This window comes from Bufo bufo, chromosome 3, assembly GCF_905171765.1.
Source record: "Bufo bufo chromosome 3, aBufBuf1.1, whole genome shotgun sequence".
In the NCBI taxonomy this organism is placed as follows: Eukaryota; Metazoa; Chordata; class Amphibia; order Anura; family Bufonidae; genus Bufo; species Bufo bufo.
In genome coordinates this window covers 543,969,208-543,986,111 of record NC_053391.1, presented here as the reverse complement: position 1 = coordinate 543,986,111, position 16,904 = coordinate 543,969,208, and the positions used below count along the sequence as shown (strand labels likewise).

The 16,904-nt window shown below is 46.2% G+C and overlaps 1 protein-coding gene across 1 annotated transcript in view; it reads right to left on the bottom strand.

Annotated features, from left to right (window-relative positions):
* Positions 1-13,473, bottom strand: part of DGKH (diacylglycerol kinase eta) — a 227,219-nt gene extending 213,746 nt beyond the window's left edge. The window contains exon 1 of the mRNA XM_040425413.1: positions 13,213-13,473. Within this exon, the coding sequence (XP_040281347.1) occupies positions 13,213-13,269 (57 nt within the window). The 5' untranslated portion in view covers positions 13,270-13,473. The remainder of the gene's footprint in view (positions 1-13,212) is intronic.
* Positions 13,474-16,904: the final 3,431 nt, after the last annotated feature.

Genomic DNA, 16,904 nt, shown 5'->3' with positions numbered 1-16,904 from the left:
GCCACCCACAGATCCCCCTCTCCATAACAGCGCCACCCACAGATCCCCCTCTCCATAACAGCGCCACCCACAGATCCCCCTCTCCATAACAGCGCCACCCACAGATCCCCCTCTCCATAGCGCCACCCACAGATCCCCCTCTCCATAACAGCGCCACCCACAGATCCCCCTCTCCATAACAGCGCCACCCACAGATCCCCCTCTCCATAACAGCGCCACCCACAGATCCCCCTCTCCATAACAGCGCCACCCACAGATGAATTTCATTCATGAAAAAGAATTATTAATAAAATCATTAAAAAAAAAGTATTTTAAAAGTATTTGGGCAAAAAGGCAGTTTCGGTTTCGGTTTCGGTTTTCGGTCAAGGGCATCCTGAATTTTCGGTTTCGGTTTCGGACCAGAATTTTCATTTCGGTGCACCCCTAATATATATATATATAATAAAAACTTTTGGATCAAAATGTACTAAACATCACCTATTGCTACAATGGAAGGAGAGACTACAGGAAGTATGCTTTCCACATGTGGAACCAGCTTATGAGGAAGCAGAAATTATGGCTTTGGAGTAATAAAAGCACATTGTCTCATTCACACCGGATTTCTGAAAGAATTTCACAAGAGTGAAGATTAGACATAACTGAAGAGCTGAACAAGTCAGGACTCTGCAACGCAGCTCCGCTGTACCCGAGACTGGGAAACAAAACTGCTCCACCACAACAGGCTTGTGCACGTCAAACCCTAATAGATTATTCCGTTATAACTGGATGGTTCATACTTGCCGCAGGACATTAAGCAACACATAAAAAACAAATACTATAGCTCGCATCAGTCACTGCTATAAGGAAGAGCAGCAGAAAGCGTGTGGCAACCAAATCACTGCCTATAAACTGGACCTGCCCAGGCTTGAGATATGCAATCCATGGAGCGAGTCAGTCACGGTGTCCTCTTTACAGATTGCCATGTTGGGTAAGATGTCTCACCTAAACAAATACTTTAAGATGGTGGCGTGTTTTTTTTTTTTTCTCTCCCTCTCTGTGACTGTCTAACTCCATGGACCAGGGTGTTGGGATGTGGACAGGGGTTGATTTTTCATAGCTGTAATTTATTTTTTATTTTACTATGTTTTGTACTATTTTGTACTAGACCAGGGTTTCTTGAGAACCACCTACCGGTCAGGTTTTGAGAATATCCCACCGTATAAATACCTGTGGTAAGTCCTGATGCATGGACACTAATTATATCACCTGCTCAATACTAAGGAAATCCTGAAAACATAACCGTTAGGTGGGTCCCGAGGACCGGAGTTGAGAAACCCTGTACTAGAATAAAAATCTATAAAAAAAAATGTAAAAAAAATAAATAAAAAAAAGGAATAAAGGGTCTGCAAAGAAGTTTAGCAAAAAGCAGAAGGCACCTGGTGTTTCAATAGTATGATTACCTAAGACATCAGAGACTGTGTTGGCAAAATTGAGTACTTATAAGGCTAGGGCTACACGATGACCTTTATTTATAATGATAGTGTATGGCGTCGCAAAAAATCCATTCGAAATGTCGAATGTCGCACGTCACATGTTGCAGTGTTGTTGTGCCCTATGTGTCTCGCGACTTATTGTCGTCGTGTAGCCCTAGCCTAACTGTAGTGAAGAACTCCAGAAAAGGAGCCACACACCTGAACATTTCTAAGCCCTCTTTCACAGGAGCGTGACAGATTGGCTCCGGATGTGTTCGGGATGCGTTCAGTGAAACCTGCACCATTTTGCAAGCAAGTTCAGTCAGTTTTGTCTGCGATTGCGTTCAGTTTTTTCAAAAGCGGGTGCCATGCTTTTGATGCGTTTTTCACGCACGTGATATAAAACAGGTTTACAAACATCTCTTAGCAGCCATCAGTGAAAAACGCACTGCATCCGCACCTGCTTCCGGATGCAATGCGCTTTTCACTGAACCCCCATTCAATTCTATAAGGCCAGGGCTGTGTGAAAAACGCAGAATATAGAACATGCTGGGTTTTTCACGCAACGCAGAACTGATGTACAGACCCATTGAAATGAATGCGCCCTTATTCAGTGCGGGTGCTATGCATTCATGTCACGCATCGCACCTGCGCGGAAAACTCACTCGTGTGAAAGAGGCCTAAGAAAGACTTGGGACATAAACTTATTCCAGTTCAGTTATTATATACTGCTCACTGTGATTCCACTTAAAGGGATTCTGTCATCAGAATTTAGGCCTATAACCTAAACATATGGCGATGTCCCTAGTAATACACTGAATCCTAAAGTGACTTTATCAAATGAGCCTGTGGCTCTATAATCATAAAAAACAGGTTTATATCACCTGTCACTCACGTCAGAAACGTGTCCAAGGGGTCGTCTCATGATGCAGGGGGCACGGCTGCAGCCATCTCCTTTCGGTGCCCAGCGCCACCTTCTGAATTGAAATCGCTGCCCTCCCTTTCATTAGATCCACCTACATTAGTTCATCGCCGCCTCTCTAACGTCCGCTCTCTTCAGCCAGATCCCGCGCGTGCGCACTAGGTATAACCTGATGCGCCCGTGCGGACTACTGGTAGCGGCCTCGTTTAGCGAAGTGCGCATGCGCCGGCCGGCGCACTTCGCTCGAACCTGCGGGATCTGGCTGAGGAGAGCGGACGTTAGAGAGGCGGCGATGAACTAAGGTAGGCGGATCTAATAAAAGGGAGGGCGGCGATTTCAATTCAGAAGGCGGCGCTTTCACAGGAATTTATGAACGTTTATACATTGTAATCATCTAAACATGTTACGTTCTGTCAATCTAAAGCTAGGTTTACATATCTGTTTTGTAACTTCAGTAGTCTGTTCTGGTAGAGGAACACACTACTGGAGTTACCATATCCGGCATAGCCAGACACCACCAGATCCCAATTCACAATAATGGGATATGGCACGTTTCCTAAAGAATGCTGCCATTTATGCAAGAAACGCGCCAGATATAGTAACTCCAGTAGCTGTTCCTACAAAACATAGATGTGAACGAACCCTTACAAGCCTATTTGTCAAAAACTGGGTGAACTAGCAGGGCTTTGGAGTTGGAGTCAGTTTTGGGTGATTGGAGATGGAATCAGAGTGGATAATTTGGCTTCCTGACTGCATAGTCGTGGGGAATGGAGTGCGGTATTCGGCATAGCCAAATGTACAGATTCGTAGCTATGTCTGCAACCCTTGTAGTACTGATCAGGGAAAAGTCAATCAATATGTAATATTGCTGGTAAAACCATTTTAACGTGTAGCCATACAGTGCTGTAATATCTTACAATATCTACGTGCTCCATTGTTGAGCTGAAACGTCGCTGTACCAGTTGGGTGAAAAAACTTTTTTTTCTTTTATTACCTTAGAGTGCTGCCCTTTTTTGTATTTTGTACTTTGGGTATTTGCTTACTCCCATTGGGCTTTGCACTTACATATTACCTACATTCTTAGTCAGTGCTGTGCAGTGCGTTTGTACAAAAGCGTGAAATTCATTGTGTTCTTTTAACAAGCAAAAAATTTTCTTTAAAAAAAAAAAACCTTGTACTTCCTTCATCAAAAATGTCTAGAGCCATTTTATTACAGTTCTGAAATGCTCCATAAGCTTCCTATAGATTCACTTTCCAAGAATACATCACAAATCTGAGGAACCTTCCCCGCAGAAGGCTGCCACACTCGATCACACTGTTTGCTTTGTACGGTTGGATTTATTTGTGCAGCCAACACCTTTATTTGATGCTGTTTGTGTAACTCAGCCATGCTACAAGGAAATTCATTTATATTACCAGAAAGATATATAACTGAATATAACGTCATGTAGATGCAGTATTATATCTCCGCTTCTGTTTTTCTAGACTAGTGAGACTGAAGATACAACCAGTCGTATGCCAGATTTCTTCTTCTACTACAATGTATGGGAAACCCAGAACACCAGCACATGGGGTCTCTACAGCCCTCCCAGGTCTACAGGTATAGCTCCATAATACTTTTTAAGTGTTATTTCATGCATTTGCATGGAACTGTTAGAGGAAATCTTTGTATAAAGTAAGGGGTAAAGGACACCATGAACAGCATATAAAACAAAATGTATTAAAGGGCATCCATCAGCAGATTTGTAGCTATGACACTGGTTGACCTGTTACATGTGCGCTTGGCAGCTGAAAGCATCTGTGTAGGTCCCATGTTCATATGTGCCCGCATTTACAAATGAGCCTCTAGGAGCAATGGGGGGTGTTCTCATTACAACTAGAGGCTCTGCTCTCTCTGCAACTGCCGCACCCTCTGCACTTTGATTGACTGGACCAGGTGTAATGATGTTTTCACTGCCTGGCCCTGTCAATCGAAGTCTAACAGACACCCACCATACCCCCATTCCTCCTCAGACCTCAGATAAGACCCCCATTCCTCCTCAGATCAGATCCCTGTTGCAGTTTAATAAGTACTAATCTGCTGATGCCCTTTAAGAGACAATACATTATTGTTTCAATCAGGTTTTTGTATTTAACATATTTTTGAGAACTTTAGGTAATGTTATTTTACATTTTCTATATCACTAACAAAACGTAAAAAATTCCTACAATCCTCCATATGATAGTTACAACTGATCTACTCCCCCTCCCTGTACAAAGACCACTGCACAGGTCATAAACTATGCCTAGAAAACTCCACACACATCTCCTATTGCTCCATGTGGCTGCTGCAAAGCATACAGTTGCAAGAAAAAGTATGTGAACCCTTTGGAATGATATGGATTTCTGCACAAATTGGTCATAAAATGTGATCTGATCTTCATCTAAGTCACAACAATAGACAATCACAGTCTGCTTAAACTAATAACACACAAAGAATTAAATGTCACCATGTTTTTATTGAACACACCATGTAAACATTCACAGTGCAGGTGGAAAAAGTTAGTGAACCCTTAGATTTAATAACTGGTTGAACCTCCTTTGGCAGCAATAACTTCAACCAAAGTTGCAGATCAGACGTGCACAACGTTCAGGAGTAATTCTTGACCATTCCTCTTTACAGAACTGTTTCAGTTCAGCAATATTCTTGGGATTTCTGGTTTGAATCGCTTTCTTGAGGTCATGCCACAGCATCTCAATCGGGTTGAGGTCAGGACTCTGACTGGGCCACTCCAGAAGACGTATTTTCTTCTGTTTAAGCCATTCTGTTGTTGATTTACTTCTATGCTTTGGGTCGTTGTCCTGTTGCAACACCCATACTCTGTTGAGCTTCAGCTGGTGGACAGATGGCCTTAAGTTCGCCTGCTAAATGTCTTGATAAACTTGGGAATTCATTTTTCCTTCGATGATAGCAATCCGTCCAGGCCCTGACGCAGCAAAGCAGCCCCAAACCATGATGCCCCCACCACCATACTTCACAGTTGAAATGAGGTTTTGATGTTGGTGCGCGGTGCCTCTTTTTCTCCACACATAGTGTTGTGTGTTTCTTCCAAACAACTCAACTTTGGTTTCATCTGTCCACAGAATATTTTGCCAGTACTGCAGTGGAACATCCAGGTGCTCTTGTGCAAACTGTAAACGTGTAGCAATGTTTTTTTTGGACAGCAGTGGCTTCCTCTGTGGTATCCTCCCATGAAATCCATTCTTGTTTAATGTTTTACGTATCTTAGATTCGCTAACAGGGATGTTAGCATATGCCAGAGACTTTTGTAAGTCTTTAGCTGACACTCTAGGATTCTTCTTCACCTCATTGAGCAGTCTGCGCTGTGCTCTTACAGACATCTTTACAGGACGGCCACTCCTAGGGAGAGTAGCAGCAGTGCTGAACTTTCTCCATTTATAGACAATTTGTCTTACCGTGGACTGATGAACAACAAGGCTTTTGGAGATACTTTTATAACCCTGTCCAGCTTCATGCAAATCAACAATTCTTAAATCGTAGGTCTTCTGAAAGCTCTTTTGTGCAAGGCATCATTCACATCAGGCAATGCTTCTTGTGAAAAGCAAACCCAGAACTGGTGTGTGTTTTTTATAGGGCAGGGCAGCTGTAACCAACACCTCCAATTTCATCTCATTGATTGGACTCCAGTTGGCTGACACCTCACTCCAATTAGCTCTTGGAGATGTCATTAGTCTAGGGGTTCACATACTTTTTCCACCTGCACTGTGAATGTTTACATGGTGTGTTCAATAAAAACATGGTAACATTTAAATCTTTGTGTGTTATTAGTTTAAGCAGACTGTGATTGTCTATTGTTGTGACTTAGATGAAGATCAGATCACATTTTATGACAAATTTGTGCAGAAATCCATATCATTCCAAAGGGTTCACATACTTTTTCTTGCAATTGTATCTCTTATTGCAGTTAACAGCAGGTTAAATAAGATGGCTGCCTCAATAATTATGTACAGACAATAAAATAAATCTACAATTGGAAAATAAAAACAGATTAGACATATGAAGAATATTTGCCACTGTCTTGTTCTAATTAGTAAAAATGGCGATATATTCCCTGTAAAGAAGTTGTCCTATCTGGGACATTGGTGGCATATGACTAGGATATGTGACCCACTCCTATCTTCAGAAAGAGCCCCTCAAGTGCTCTCCATTCAGCGCTATGGGAGTTCTGAAACCAATGGCAAATTGTGTGTGCAACAAGGCCAGTGATTGTCTGCATTGGTCTTGTGTTGTCAACGTGACGTCACCGCTATAGCCAGGTAAACGGGGCCCGACTGGGAGAACCAGAGCTCTCAGAGGGATCTGTCAGGTAAGTATTTACAAGTTCTGTATTGCAGGCAGAGCTTGAGGGTTGTCCAGGTTTCTTCCTGAAACTGGGGGACCCCTTTTAAGAAAGACAGAATGGGAGCCTCTTGTACAGTGAGTGTCTCTATTCTGTGTTATACAGCCAAGTTCCAAGTGGGGCACCCTTGTTTATCAAGTCCATATACCCTAATAGGATATGTGGACAGAGGTCATCTCCAGGAGATAATCAACTTTGATTAAGTGTAAAAATGAGTGTCTTCATCTGCACCAGCTTCATCCTCTAAAGATTTTACATTTGCAGCTCTCTAATCCTGCCAAATACTGAGATCACATGGCGATTAGAACAGTCCTGAGACCCTCTTGTGATTTCACTCTGACCCGGTCAGTAAGCCGGGCGCTGAGGCTTGTATACGTGTCAAAGGGAGAAAACTGAAGCACAGCTCTACGTAACGTGTTCTCTGCCTATTCTCCTGCAGTGAGTGCTCTTCTACATCCAGGTCTTAAGTACAAAGAGAACTGTTCTAGTTCTGAAAGCCAAAGAACACAGCATTCATCACCAGCATATAACAAGTCAATGAAATACCGGGAATAGCAAAGAGCTCATAATGTCACCACCGGCGTGCTGCCTGGAGCAAAAGGGACTCTCAGCCTCAGCTGAATGAATTGTCAACTTCTACTATGGATAGGCTATAAATCACCCCTGGGACCTGCTCCTATCTCCACAACAAGGCCCTAAAGTGCATGGAGTGCAAACAGCGGAAGTTCCATAGTGGTGAACGAAAAGGTTGCTCCACTTGCGTGGAAGGCACTTCATTTACTACTGTGGAACTTCCCCCCCAAAAAAGTCCCATATCAGTGAATGGAAAGTACCCTGCACATAAGTGGGTGAACTCTCCGTTCTTGAGAGGTGGGACCAACACCAATCAGACATTTATGGCATATGCTATCTATAAGCCATAAATGTCCCAGATGGGACAACCCCTATAAAGGGTTTGTGCAGCGTCATCAATATCAGATCAGCAGTGGTCCGACTCCTGGCAGCCCCGCCAATCAGCTGTTCGAAGAGGCTGAGGAGCTTGTGCGAGCGCTGTCTTCCTCAGTGCTTACCTGCTTGCTGTCCAGGGAATAGCAGCGGTGCAGTGTATGCACTTGAATGGGAGAGGAAGCTGTAATTACAATGCACCACCACTGCAACCCTGATGGTGTTATGGTAAACGATTAAGAGGACGCAGCGCTCACACGAGCGCCGCAGCTTCTTCGAAAGGCTGATGGGGGGGGTGCAAGGAGTCAGACCCTCACCAAACTGATAGTGATGATCTATCCTTAAAAGGGATTGTCCGGAATTGGGGACATTGCTGTAAGTGAACACCAAGCACATAAATATTACATACATTCCTGTCCTACCTTTGCCAGACTCTGAAGCCCTGTCATAAATTCTCTGCCGGAAGTGCCACTTTTCAAAGATTCAGTGGCGTACTGGGTCCCTTTCTGCAGAGCGAAGCCTCTGCTTCCGCTTCGCAGGGAGCCGGGTGACGTCACCGTCAGCCTCAATGATTATGCAGAGTGCAGTGAAGGGCGGAAACTAGGCGGCAACACATTGCGCTAAGCCCCGCTCCTCTTGACCAGTGATGTCACCGGGCAGTGCGCTTTCTTCTCAATGAAGGAGGCAGAGCACTTTGCTACTTAACATAGTAAACGCCTCCTATGTAAAATACAGGCAAATGCTGCAACAGGCTGGAGAAAGAATGATTCAGCGGGGCGGATGCACGGAGGAGGTGACGATGTGCGGCAAGAGGCGGAATATGAATGAAGGGGGCGGATGCACGGAGGAGGTGACGATGTGCGGCAGGAGGCGGAATATGAATGAAGGGGGCGGATGCACGGAGGAGGTGACGATGTGCGGCAGGAGGCGGAATATGAATGAAGGGGGCGGATGCACGGAGGAGGTGAAGATGTGCGGCAGGAGGCGGAATATGAATGAAGGGGGCGGATGCACGGAGGAGGTGATGATGTGCGGCAGGAGGCGGAATATGAATGAAGGGGGCGGATGCACGGAGGAGGTGATGATGTGCGGCAGGAGGCGGAATATGAATGAAGGGGGCGGATGCACGGAGGAGGTGAAGATGTGCAGCAGGAGGCGGAATATGAATGAAGGGGGCGGATGCACGGAGGAGGTGACGATGTGCGGCAGGAGGCGGAATATGAATGAAGGGGGCGGATGCACGGAGGTGGTGACGATGTGCGGCAGGAGGTGGAATATGAATGAAGGAGGCGGATGCACGGAGGAGGTGACGATGTGCGGCAGGAGGCGGAATATGAATGAAGGGGGCGGATGCACGGAGGAGGTGGAATATGAATGAAGGGGGCGGATGCACGGAGGAGGTGACGATGTGCGGCAGGAGGCGGAATATGAATGAAGGGGGTGGATGCACGGAGGAGGTGGCGATGTGCGGCAGGAGGCGGAATATAAATGAAGGGGGCGGATGCACGGTGGATTGCTATTCATCAGAAAACACACGATGCTGCGCTGGGACCCAAAGGGCAGTGCGGCAGGAAGTTAGCGCGAACAAAAACATTGATGTCAACAATGCGTGGGGGACCGTCGGAGCACTGTAGAATGGGAGAAAATACAAAAAAAAAACATATGTGGGGACCTTGAATCGGCTATTAAGAGTGAGTAAACTTATTAAAAAAAATATATAAGTTTGATCCCGGACAACCCCTTTAAGTAAGGGTTCATTTATTATAACACAAGGGAATTGCGCAATAAGAATTCCATAAATCTAATGTTTCCTTTCGCTGCGTGAATAACCAGACTGTAACTTACAGGGATGCAGAGGACATCTCAGATGATAACAAGTATCCATTTACTACCCATTATGATCCATTATAGAGCCTCAGACCTCCATCGGCATAGGCAATAATCCTCACTAATCCCTTCTCTCCCATCTGTGTTGTTCACTCCCACTGCGCCCTGGTATCTGTTGTATCATGTCAACACATAGGGAAGTAGCCACAGAATAGGCGACAAATGTTAGAGTGCTGGGGGAACATGAACTAAGCCCCAAATCACTAGAACAGGGATCAGAGTCCCCCATGATGAGTTTGTAGAGTAGCAGGCAAAACCATATAAATATGTGCGGCAATAACACACATCATTTTTACATGTGGCTTTAGGGTGGCATCTGATGCACATGACTGTGTCCGTTTTGCGGTCTTCAAATAGTGGATCCACAAAATACGGAGGCAGTCCGTGTGCTGTCCGCATTTTGTTTGCAGATCTATCGACATCAGTGCTACACATTTTGCAGACAGTCTATCTTTTTGAGGAACGGACATATGGATGCACAAGGCACACAGATGATCTGTGTGCGTTCCACATCCGTATGTCTGTTCCGCAAAAATATAAAGTCAATGGGTCCACAAAAAAAAATGGAGATGAAACATTGACAGTATCCGCAATTTGCAGACAGCAAAATATCACGGTCATGAGTATGAGGCCTAATGGAGAGGCTCTGTAGTGTGAGTGAAGTCTGTAAAGTAACACCTCCGATAAAGCACCCCTTTTATAGAGGACCCCCTCAGAGGCAACATTATAGGATTTGAAGACTGGTCTGAAGGCTCAAAGGAGCTGTAGCCCCTTTCCTTCTGGAAGTCAGAAGTAGACAGTGTTCACAGAATACAATGATGAGCTATTTCAGGAGATATATTTTAGGTGGATTTCTCCTTTAAGAAGTCTTCTAATCAACCATTATGTCTAGGACCAGAAGGGACTGCACTGTCAGCTCTCAATTACATGACGGCATGGGTGATCTGCTCCCCTGACAAGTGACATATAAAGATTGGCATCCAGCAGAGAAGACCACAGCACTGTCACAACTAAGGAGCTTGATTTACTGATCCAAAACACTCGCTGTGTCCTATATTCTGCGTGCGAGGATTTATCATTTCTTACAATAAACTGCAAGTTTTTATTGGAAACTGGGACCTTTCTGACTTTTCTATGATCTAAGAGAGAAGACTGTAAGTGACCAACACTGTAACAGTCCAGAATAACCCATGGCCAGTACTCAGCAAACTGCACCTGTCCATTATAAAGACTACTGTACCAGACTGGTATAACCAAGGCACAGCAATACCATGCCTGCCCATTATATCCAGCATATAACTGTACTGCACCAGACCATTATAACTAATGCACAAAACTCAGTATAGACCCTGTACTGTACTAGACATTATAACCCTTATACAACACTCAATATATACTGTGTACTGCACTGGACCATCATAAATAATGTGCAATACTCAGTATATACCCTGTGTACTGCACCAGACCATTATAACCACTGTATAATACTTGATATATACCATGTACTGCACCGGACCATTATAACCAGTGTACAATACTCAGTATATACCCCATATACTGCACCAGACCAATATAACCAGTGTGCAATACTCAGTATATACCCTGTGTACTGCACCAGACCATTATAACCAGTGTACAATACTCAGTATATACCCTGTGTACTGCACCATACCATTATAACCAGTGTACAATACTCAGTATATACCCTGTGTACTGCACCATACCATTATAACCAGTGTACAATACTCAGTATATACCCTGTGTACTGCACCAGACAATTGTGTACTGTACCAGACCATTATAACCAGTGTACAATACTCTATATATAGTGTTTACTGCACCAGAGCAATATAACCAGTGTGCAATACTCAGTATTTACCCTATGTACTGTACCAGACCATTATAACCAGTGAACAATACTCAGTATATATCCTGTGTACTGCACCAGACCATTATAACCAGTGAACAATACTCAGTATATATCCTGTGTACCGCACCAGATCATTATAAGCACTGTACAATTCTCAATATATACTGTCTACTGCTCCAGACCATTATAAGCAAAGTACAATACTCAGTTTATACCCTGTGTTACTGCACCAGACCAAGAAATAAGCAGTGTTCAATGCTCAGTATATACCCTCTGTACTGCACCAAACCATTACAACCAGTGTACAATACTTAGTATATACCCTGTGTACTGTACCAGACCATTATAACCAGTGTACGATACTCAGTATATACCCCGTGTAATGCACCAGACCATTGCAACCACTGTATAATACTTGATATATACCATGTACTAAACTGGACCATTATAACCAGTGTACAATACTTAGTATATACCCTATGTACTGCACCCGACCATTATAACCAGTGTACAATACTTATTATATACCCTATGTACTGCACCCGACCATTATAACCAGTGTACAATACTCAGTATATACCCCGTATACTGTACCAGACCATTATAAGCCGTATACAATACTCTGTATATACCCGTCTACTGCACCGGACCATTATAAGCAGTGTACAATACTCAGTATATACCTGTCTACTGCGCTGGACCATTATAAGCAGTGTACAATACTCAGTATATACCCCGTGTACTGCACCAGACCATTATAAGCAGTGTACAATACTCAGTATATACCCTGTGTACTGCACCAGACCATTATAACCAGTGTACAATACTCAGTATATACCCCGTATACTGTACCCGACCATTATAACCAGTGTACAATACTTAGTATATACCCTATGTACTGCACCCGACCATTATAACCAGTGTACAATACTTATTATATACCCTATGTACTGCACCCGACCATTATAACCAGTGTACAATACTCAGTATATACCCCGTATACTGTACCAGACCATTATAAGCCGTATACAATACTCAGTATATACCCCGTGTACTGCACCAGACCATTATAAGCAGTGCACAATACTCAGTATATACCCTGTGTACTGCACCAGACCATTATAACCAGTGTACAATACTCAGTATATACCCCGTATACTGTACCAGACCATTATAACCAGTGTACAATACTCAGTATATACCTGTGTACTGCATCGGCCATTATAACCAATGTACAATACTCAGTATATACCCCGTATACTGTACCAGACCATTATAAGCAGTGTACAATACTCAGTATATACCCCGTATACTGTACCAGACCATTATAAGCAGTGTACAATACTCAGTATACTGTACCAGACCATTATAAGCAGTGTACAATACTCAGTATATACCCTGTGTACTGCACCAGACCATTATAACCAATGTACAATACTCAGTATATACTCCGTATACTGTACCAGACCATTATAAGCAGTGTACAATACTCAGTATATACCTGTCTACTGCGCTGGACCATTATAACTAATGACCCCCACCCAGTATACTCTACCAGTACTCAGTACATGACAGCACACTGACGGGACAGAGAAGTGGCACATCAGACAGTGTTCACACACAGTCACAGTCGCTCCCAGCACCCATGTACACACAGCAGTCCACCCCGGTCAGTGAAGTTCCTGCAGTCAGCCCCCGCTCCCCCCAGTATCGGCATTCCGTGCCCCCCGTACCCACCATCTCCACCCACACCGGGCTCCGGCCGCTGTAGGACGGATATGTGTGCTCCATCATCCCCCCAGGAAGTCGCAAAAGGTGTAAGGAAGAAACAAGGATCGGAAGGTCCCGGGAAGTGCGCAGGAGGCACAATGCCTAGTGCTGCCCCGGGCACAGCGCTCCTTCCGTCCCCGCCTAGGTGCTCTCAGCTCGGTGCTAGTAGCGCCCCACTCCGTGCTTCCCGCTCGTCCGCAGCTTCCTCCAGTGTGAGGCGACACTCCTTCTCCTCATCTTCCCTAGTGTGGAGCGGAGCCGGCGGCTGCCTCTTCCCTCCTCCTGGTGCTCCGCCCCGCTCCAGTCTCGGCTGCTGTCTGCCCGCTCTCCTCAGCCCTGCCACCACGACATGGTAACACCAGAGCACTCAGCTGGACCTGCCTGTAGGCTTGCTTGCCACACACACTAAGACAATGGACATGCAGCTGCTTGAGTTTATTGGGTCGGCTCATATGGGGTTCTGAGGAGATGTTCACACTGAGCGTTAGAAATGTCTGTACCTTAATTGTGCCCAGGGCTGGGACAAGGTCCACCACCAACAGAGGCTGAGCTGCCCAAGTGCGCCCCCCTTCCCCCCCCTGTCGCTGCCATTTAGATATGTATGTTTGTTATTAATCATCATCCAGATCCCCCTCCCCTAAATAGTGCCATCCACAAATCCCCCTCCCCTATACAGTGCCATCCACAGATCCCCCTCCCCTATACAGTGCCATCCACAGATCCCCCTCCCCTAAATAGTGCCATCCACAGATCCCCCTCCCCTAAACAGTGCCATCCACAGATCCCCCTCCCTAAATAGTGCCATCCACAGATCCCCCTCCCCTATACAGTGCCATCCACAGATCCCCCTCCCCTATACAGTGCCATCCACAGATCCCCCTCCCCTAAATAGTGCCATCCACAGATCCCCCTCCCCTAAACAGTGCCATCCACAGATCCCCCTCCCTAATCAGTGCCATCCACAGATCCCCCTCCCCTATACAGTGCCATCCACAGATCCCCCTCCCCTATACAGTGCCATCCACAGATCCCCCTCCCCTATACAGTGCCATCCACAGATCCCCCTCCCCTAAACAGTGCCATCCGGTAATCCACGGGGGGGCGTGGCCTGACCGGCATGGAGTGCGGACGCTGGTCGCTTCAGCTCCGATTCTATCCTGTTTGTATCCTGACCATCCGCTCTGAAAAACTTTGAACTTCTGCCTAAAGACCCTCAGTGAGCCTCTGTGAGTGCCCCCCATAAGTTTTACCTGTCCCGGTGCCCTGCGGTGACTGCCGGATAAAAAGCCCTGGGACTGGGCCTACCTACCAGACGGCACTACCTGACGCCATCCTTGCCTGCTGGCCTGATCGATCGGTGGGGGAGCCGGTGAGAGGGGATTCCCTGCCATACTTACCTACACCGGAGGCCAAGCGGGATCTGGAACTTTAATCCGGTGGGTTCTTTTCACTCCTTCCTTGGCCGGACGGCGAACCTGTGACCCCGGGGCGTTGGACGCTGCGGGCGCCATATTGGCTGCAGCACTGCAGACGGCTATACCTCTCCCCCTGTAGGCCGTTACCCAGGTAGAGAACTTTTTCATCTACTCTGCCATTATAGAGATTCACCTGGGGCGGTGTGACGCTGGTTGGGGACACTGTGTCTGCGTTATCCTCAGCAGAGAGAGATTCGACACTTATATTAAGCCACAAGCGTTGGTTGCTGAAGTTTTTATGGGCCGAAAAACGGGCACCTCAGGGCCTGCTATCCCTCCTAAATTGATGCTTGACAACATGAGCCAGACAGATGGCCACAACCCTGGGGCTTCTTCTGAACGTCCGGAGGTGGACCTTGCAAAAGTCATGGCAGCCATTACTAATTGCCAAACGACACTCACGGTCAAAATTGACCATGTACAGGCCGACCTAACTCTCCTCAGGCATGATATTGATAAGATCCGTGAGAGGACAACTGAGGTGGAGAGGAGGCTGGGAGAGGTGGAAGATACGGTCCAACGTGAGGATTCGGTGGTCCGTGATTGGCGGCAAAAGTGGAAGACGCTGAAAATCGAAACAGGAGAAATAATATTAGGATTATGGGCTTACCGGAGAGGGCAGAGGGCCCTTCCCCTGAGGAATTTACGGAGCGTCTCATCAAGCAACTCCTGAACCCAATTACCCTCTCGGGGACGTTTGCAGTGGAGAGGGCGCACAGGATTCCTACCCGTCCTCTGCCCCCTGGAGCCCCGCCACGTCCTTTTATCTTTAAAGTGTTAAATTATAGAGACAGGGACGCTATCCTGGCTACGGCCCGTCGTATGAAGGACATTCATTTTGACAACGTCCGGATTTCCTTCTACCCGGACTTTTCTACAGAGGTGCAGAAACAACGCAGGCAATTCACGGCAGTGAGAGTTCGGTTGCGGGAGAAAGGCCTGGTTTATGCCATGATGTATCCAGCACGTCTCAGAATCCAGGATGGTGATGTGGTGAAATTCTTCACCTCCCCAGAGGAGGCGTCTGACTGGCTCGATCGCAGGGGCTGAGTATAATGGGACTTATGTTCTGAGAGTCTTATTTTATGTTGCGGATGGTCACTTTATATGGGGAGCTGTTTGTGCTAAAATTGTATTGCCCTACTGCCTAGGTTCAGTTCTTGAGTTTACCTTGAGTGGTGGGTGGCAGCACGGGCCTCCCCGTCCTGATCTATTAGTGAGGAGATTGTTCATGGGATATTCAAGCTTGGATAGGTTGGGGTTATCTGGGCAGGGTGGGGGGATTTGTCCGCTGTTCTGGGCATGTTGGGATGTTCTCACTGCATTCTTGATGTATGGGTGTGATTGTGTGTATGTATGGCTTGGGTGGTGCATTTTCCTCGTATGGTATAACTTTGACACTCCGCCGTAATGGCTATCTGTCGGTTTGTCTCCTGGAATGTCAGGGGACTAAATGATAAAATTAAAAGATCACTGGTCTTTAATTTTATAAAGAAACATAACCCCGATATGTTGATATTGCAGGAGACACATCTGCAGGGGAGGAAGCTCCTTGCGTTGAAAAAACCTTGGGTGGGAGCAGCTTACCATGCGGTATTCACTTCCAGAGCGAGAGGTGTGTCAATTCTGGTGGCGAAGTCCCTTCCCTTTCGTTCCTGCTCTGTTCAGACTGACAGGATGGGACGTTTTGTGATCCTTCATGCTGCAATCAGAGGCATCGAGTATGTGGTGATAGGAGTATATGTCCCCCCCCCTTTCCAGAGAGATGTGTTGGATGAAATTATGAAACGAGTGGCAGCGTTGCCCCCGGTGCCTCTGATTGTACTTGGGGATTACAACGCGGTGTTGGACCGGACAATGGATAGGCTTCGTCCTGGGGGGTCGCATACCGATGCGTTGAATTCCTGGGCAGAGGTATTTGCTCTAACAGAGGGATGGAGATATATGCACCCTGATATTCGACAATACTCTTGCTATTCGGCTTCCTATGCAACACTCTCCCGGATTGATTTAGCATTTCTCAGTAGGGAGCTGCTGCCCTCACTAGTAGCCACGGAATACTTGCCAAGAGGCATTTCTGACCATGCCCCCCTGTTGGTGGTTCTGAGACAGCCGCTTGCACCTGCTGAAAGGCAATGGAGACTGAATAGCAAATGGCTTGAGGTGCTGCCGGTAGGTTGGGCG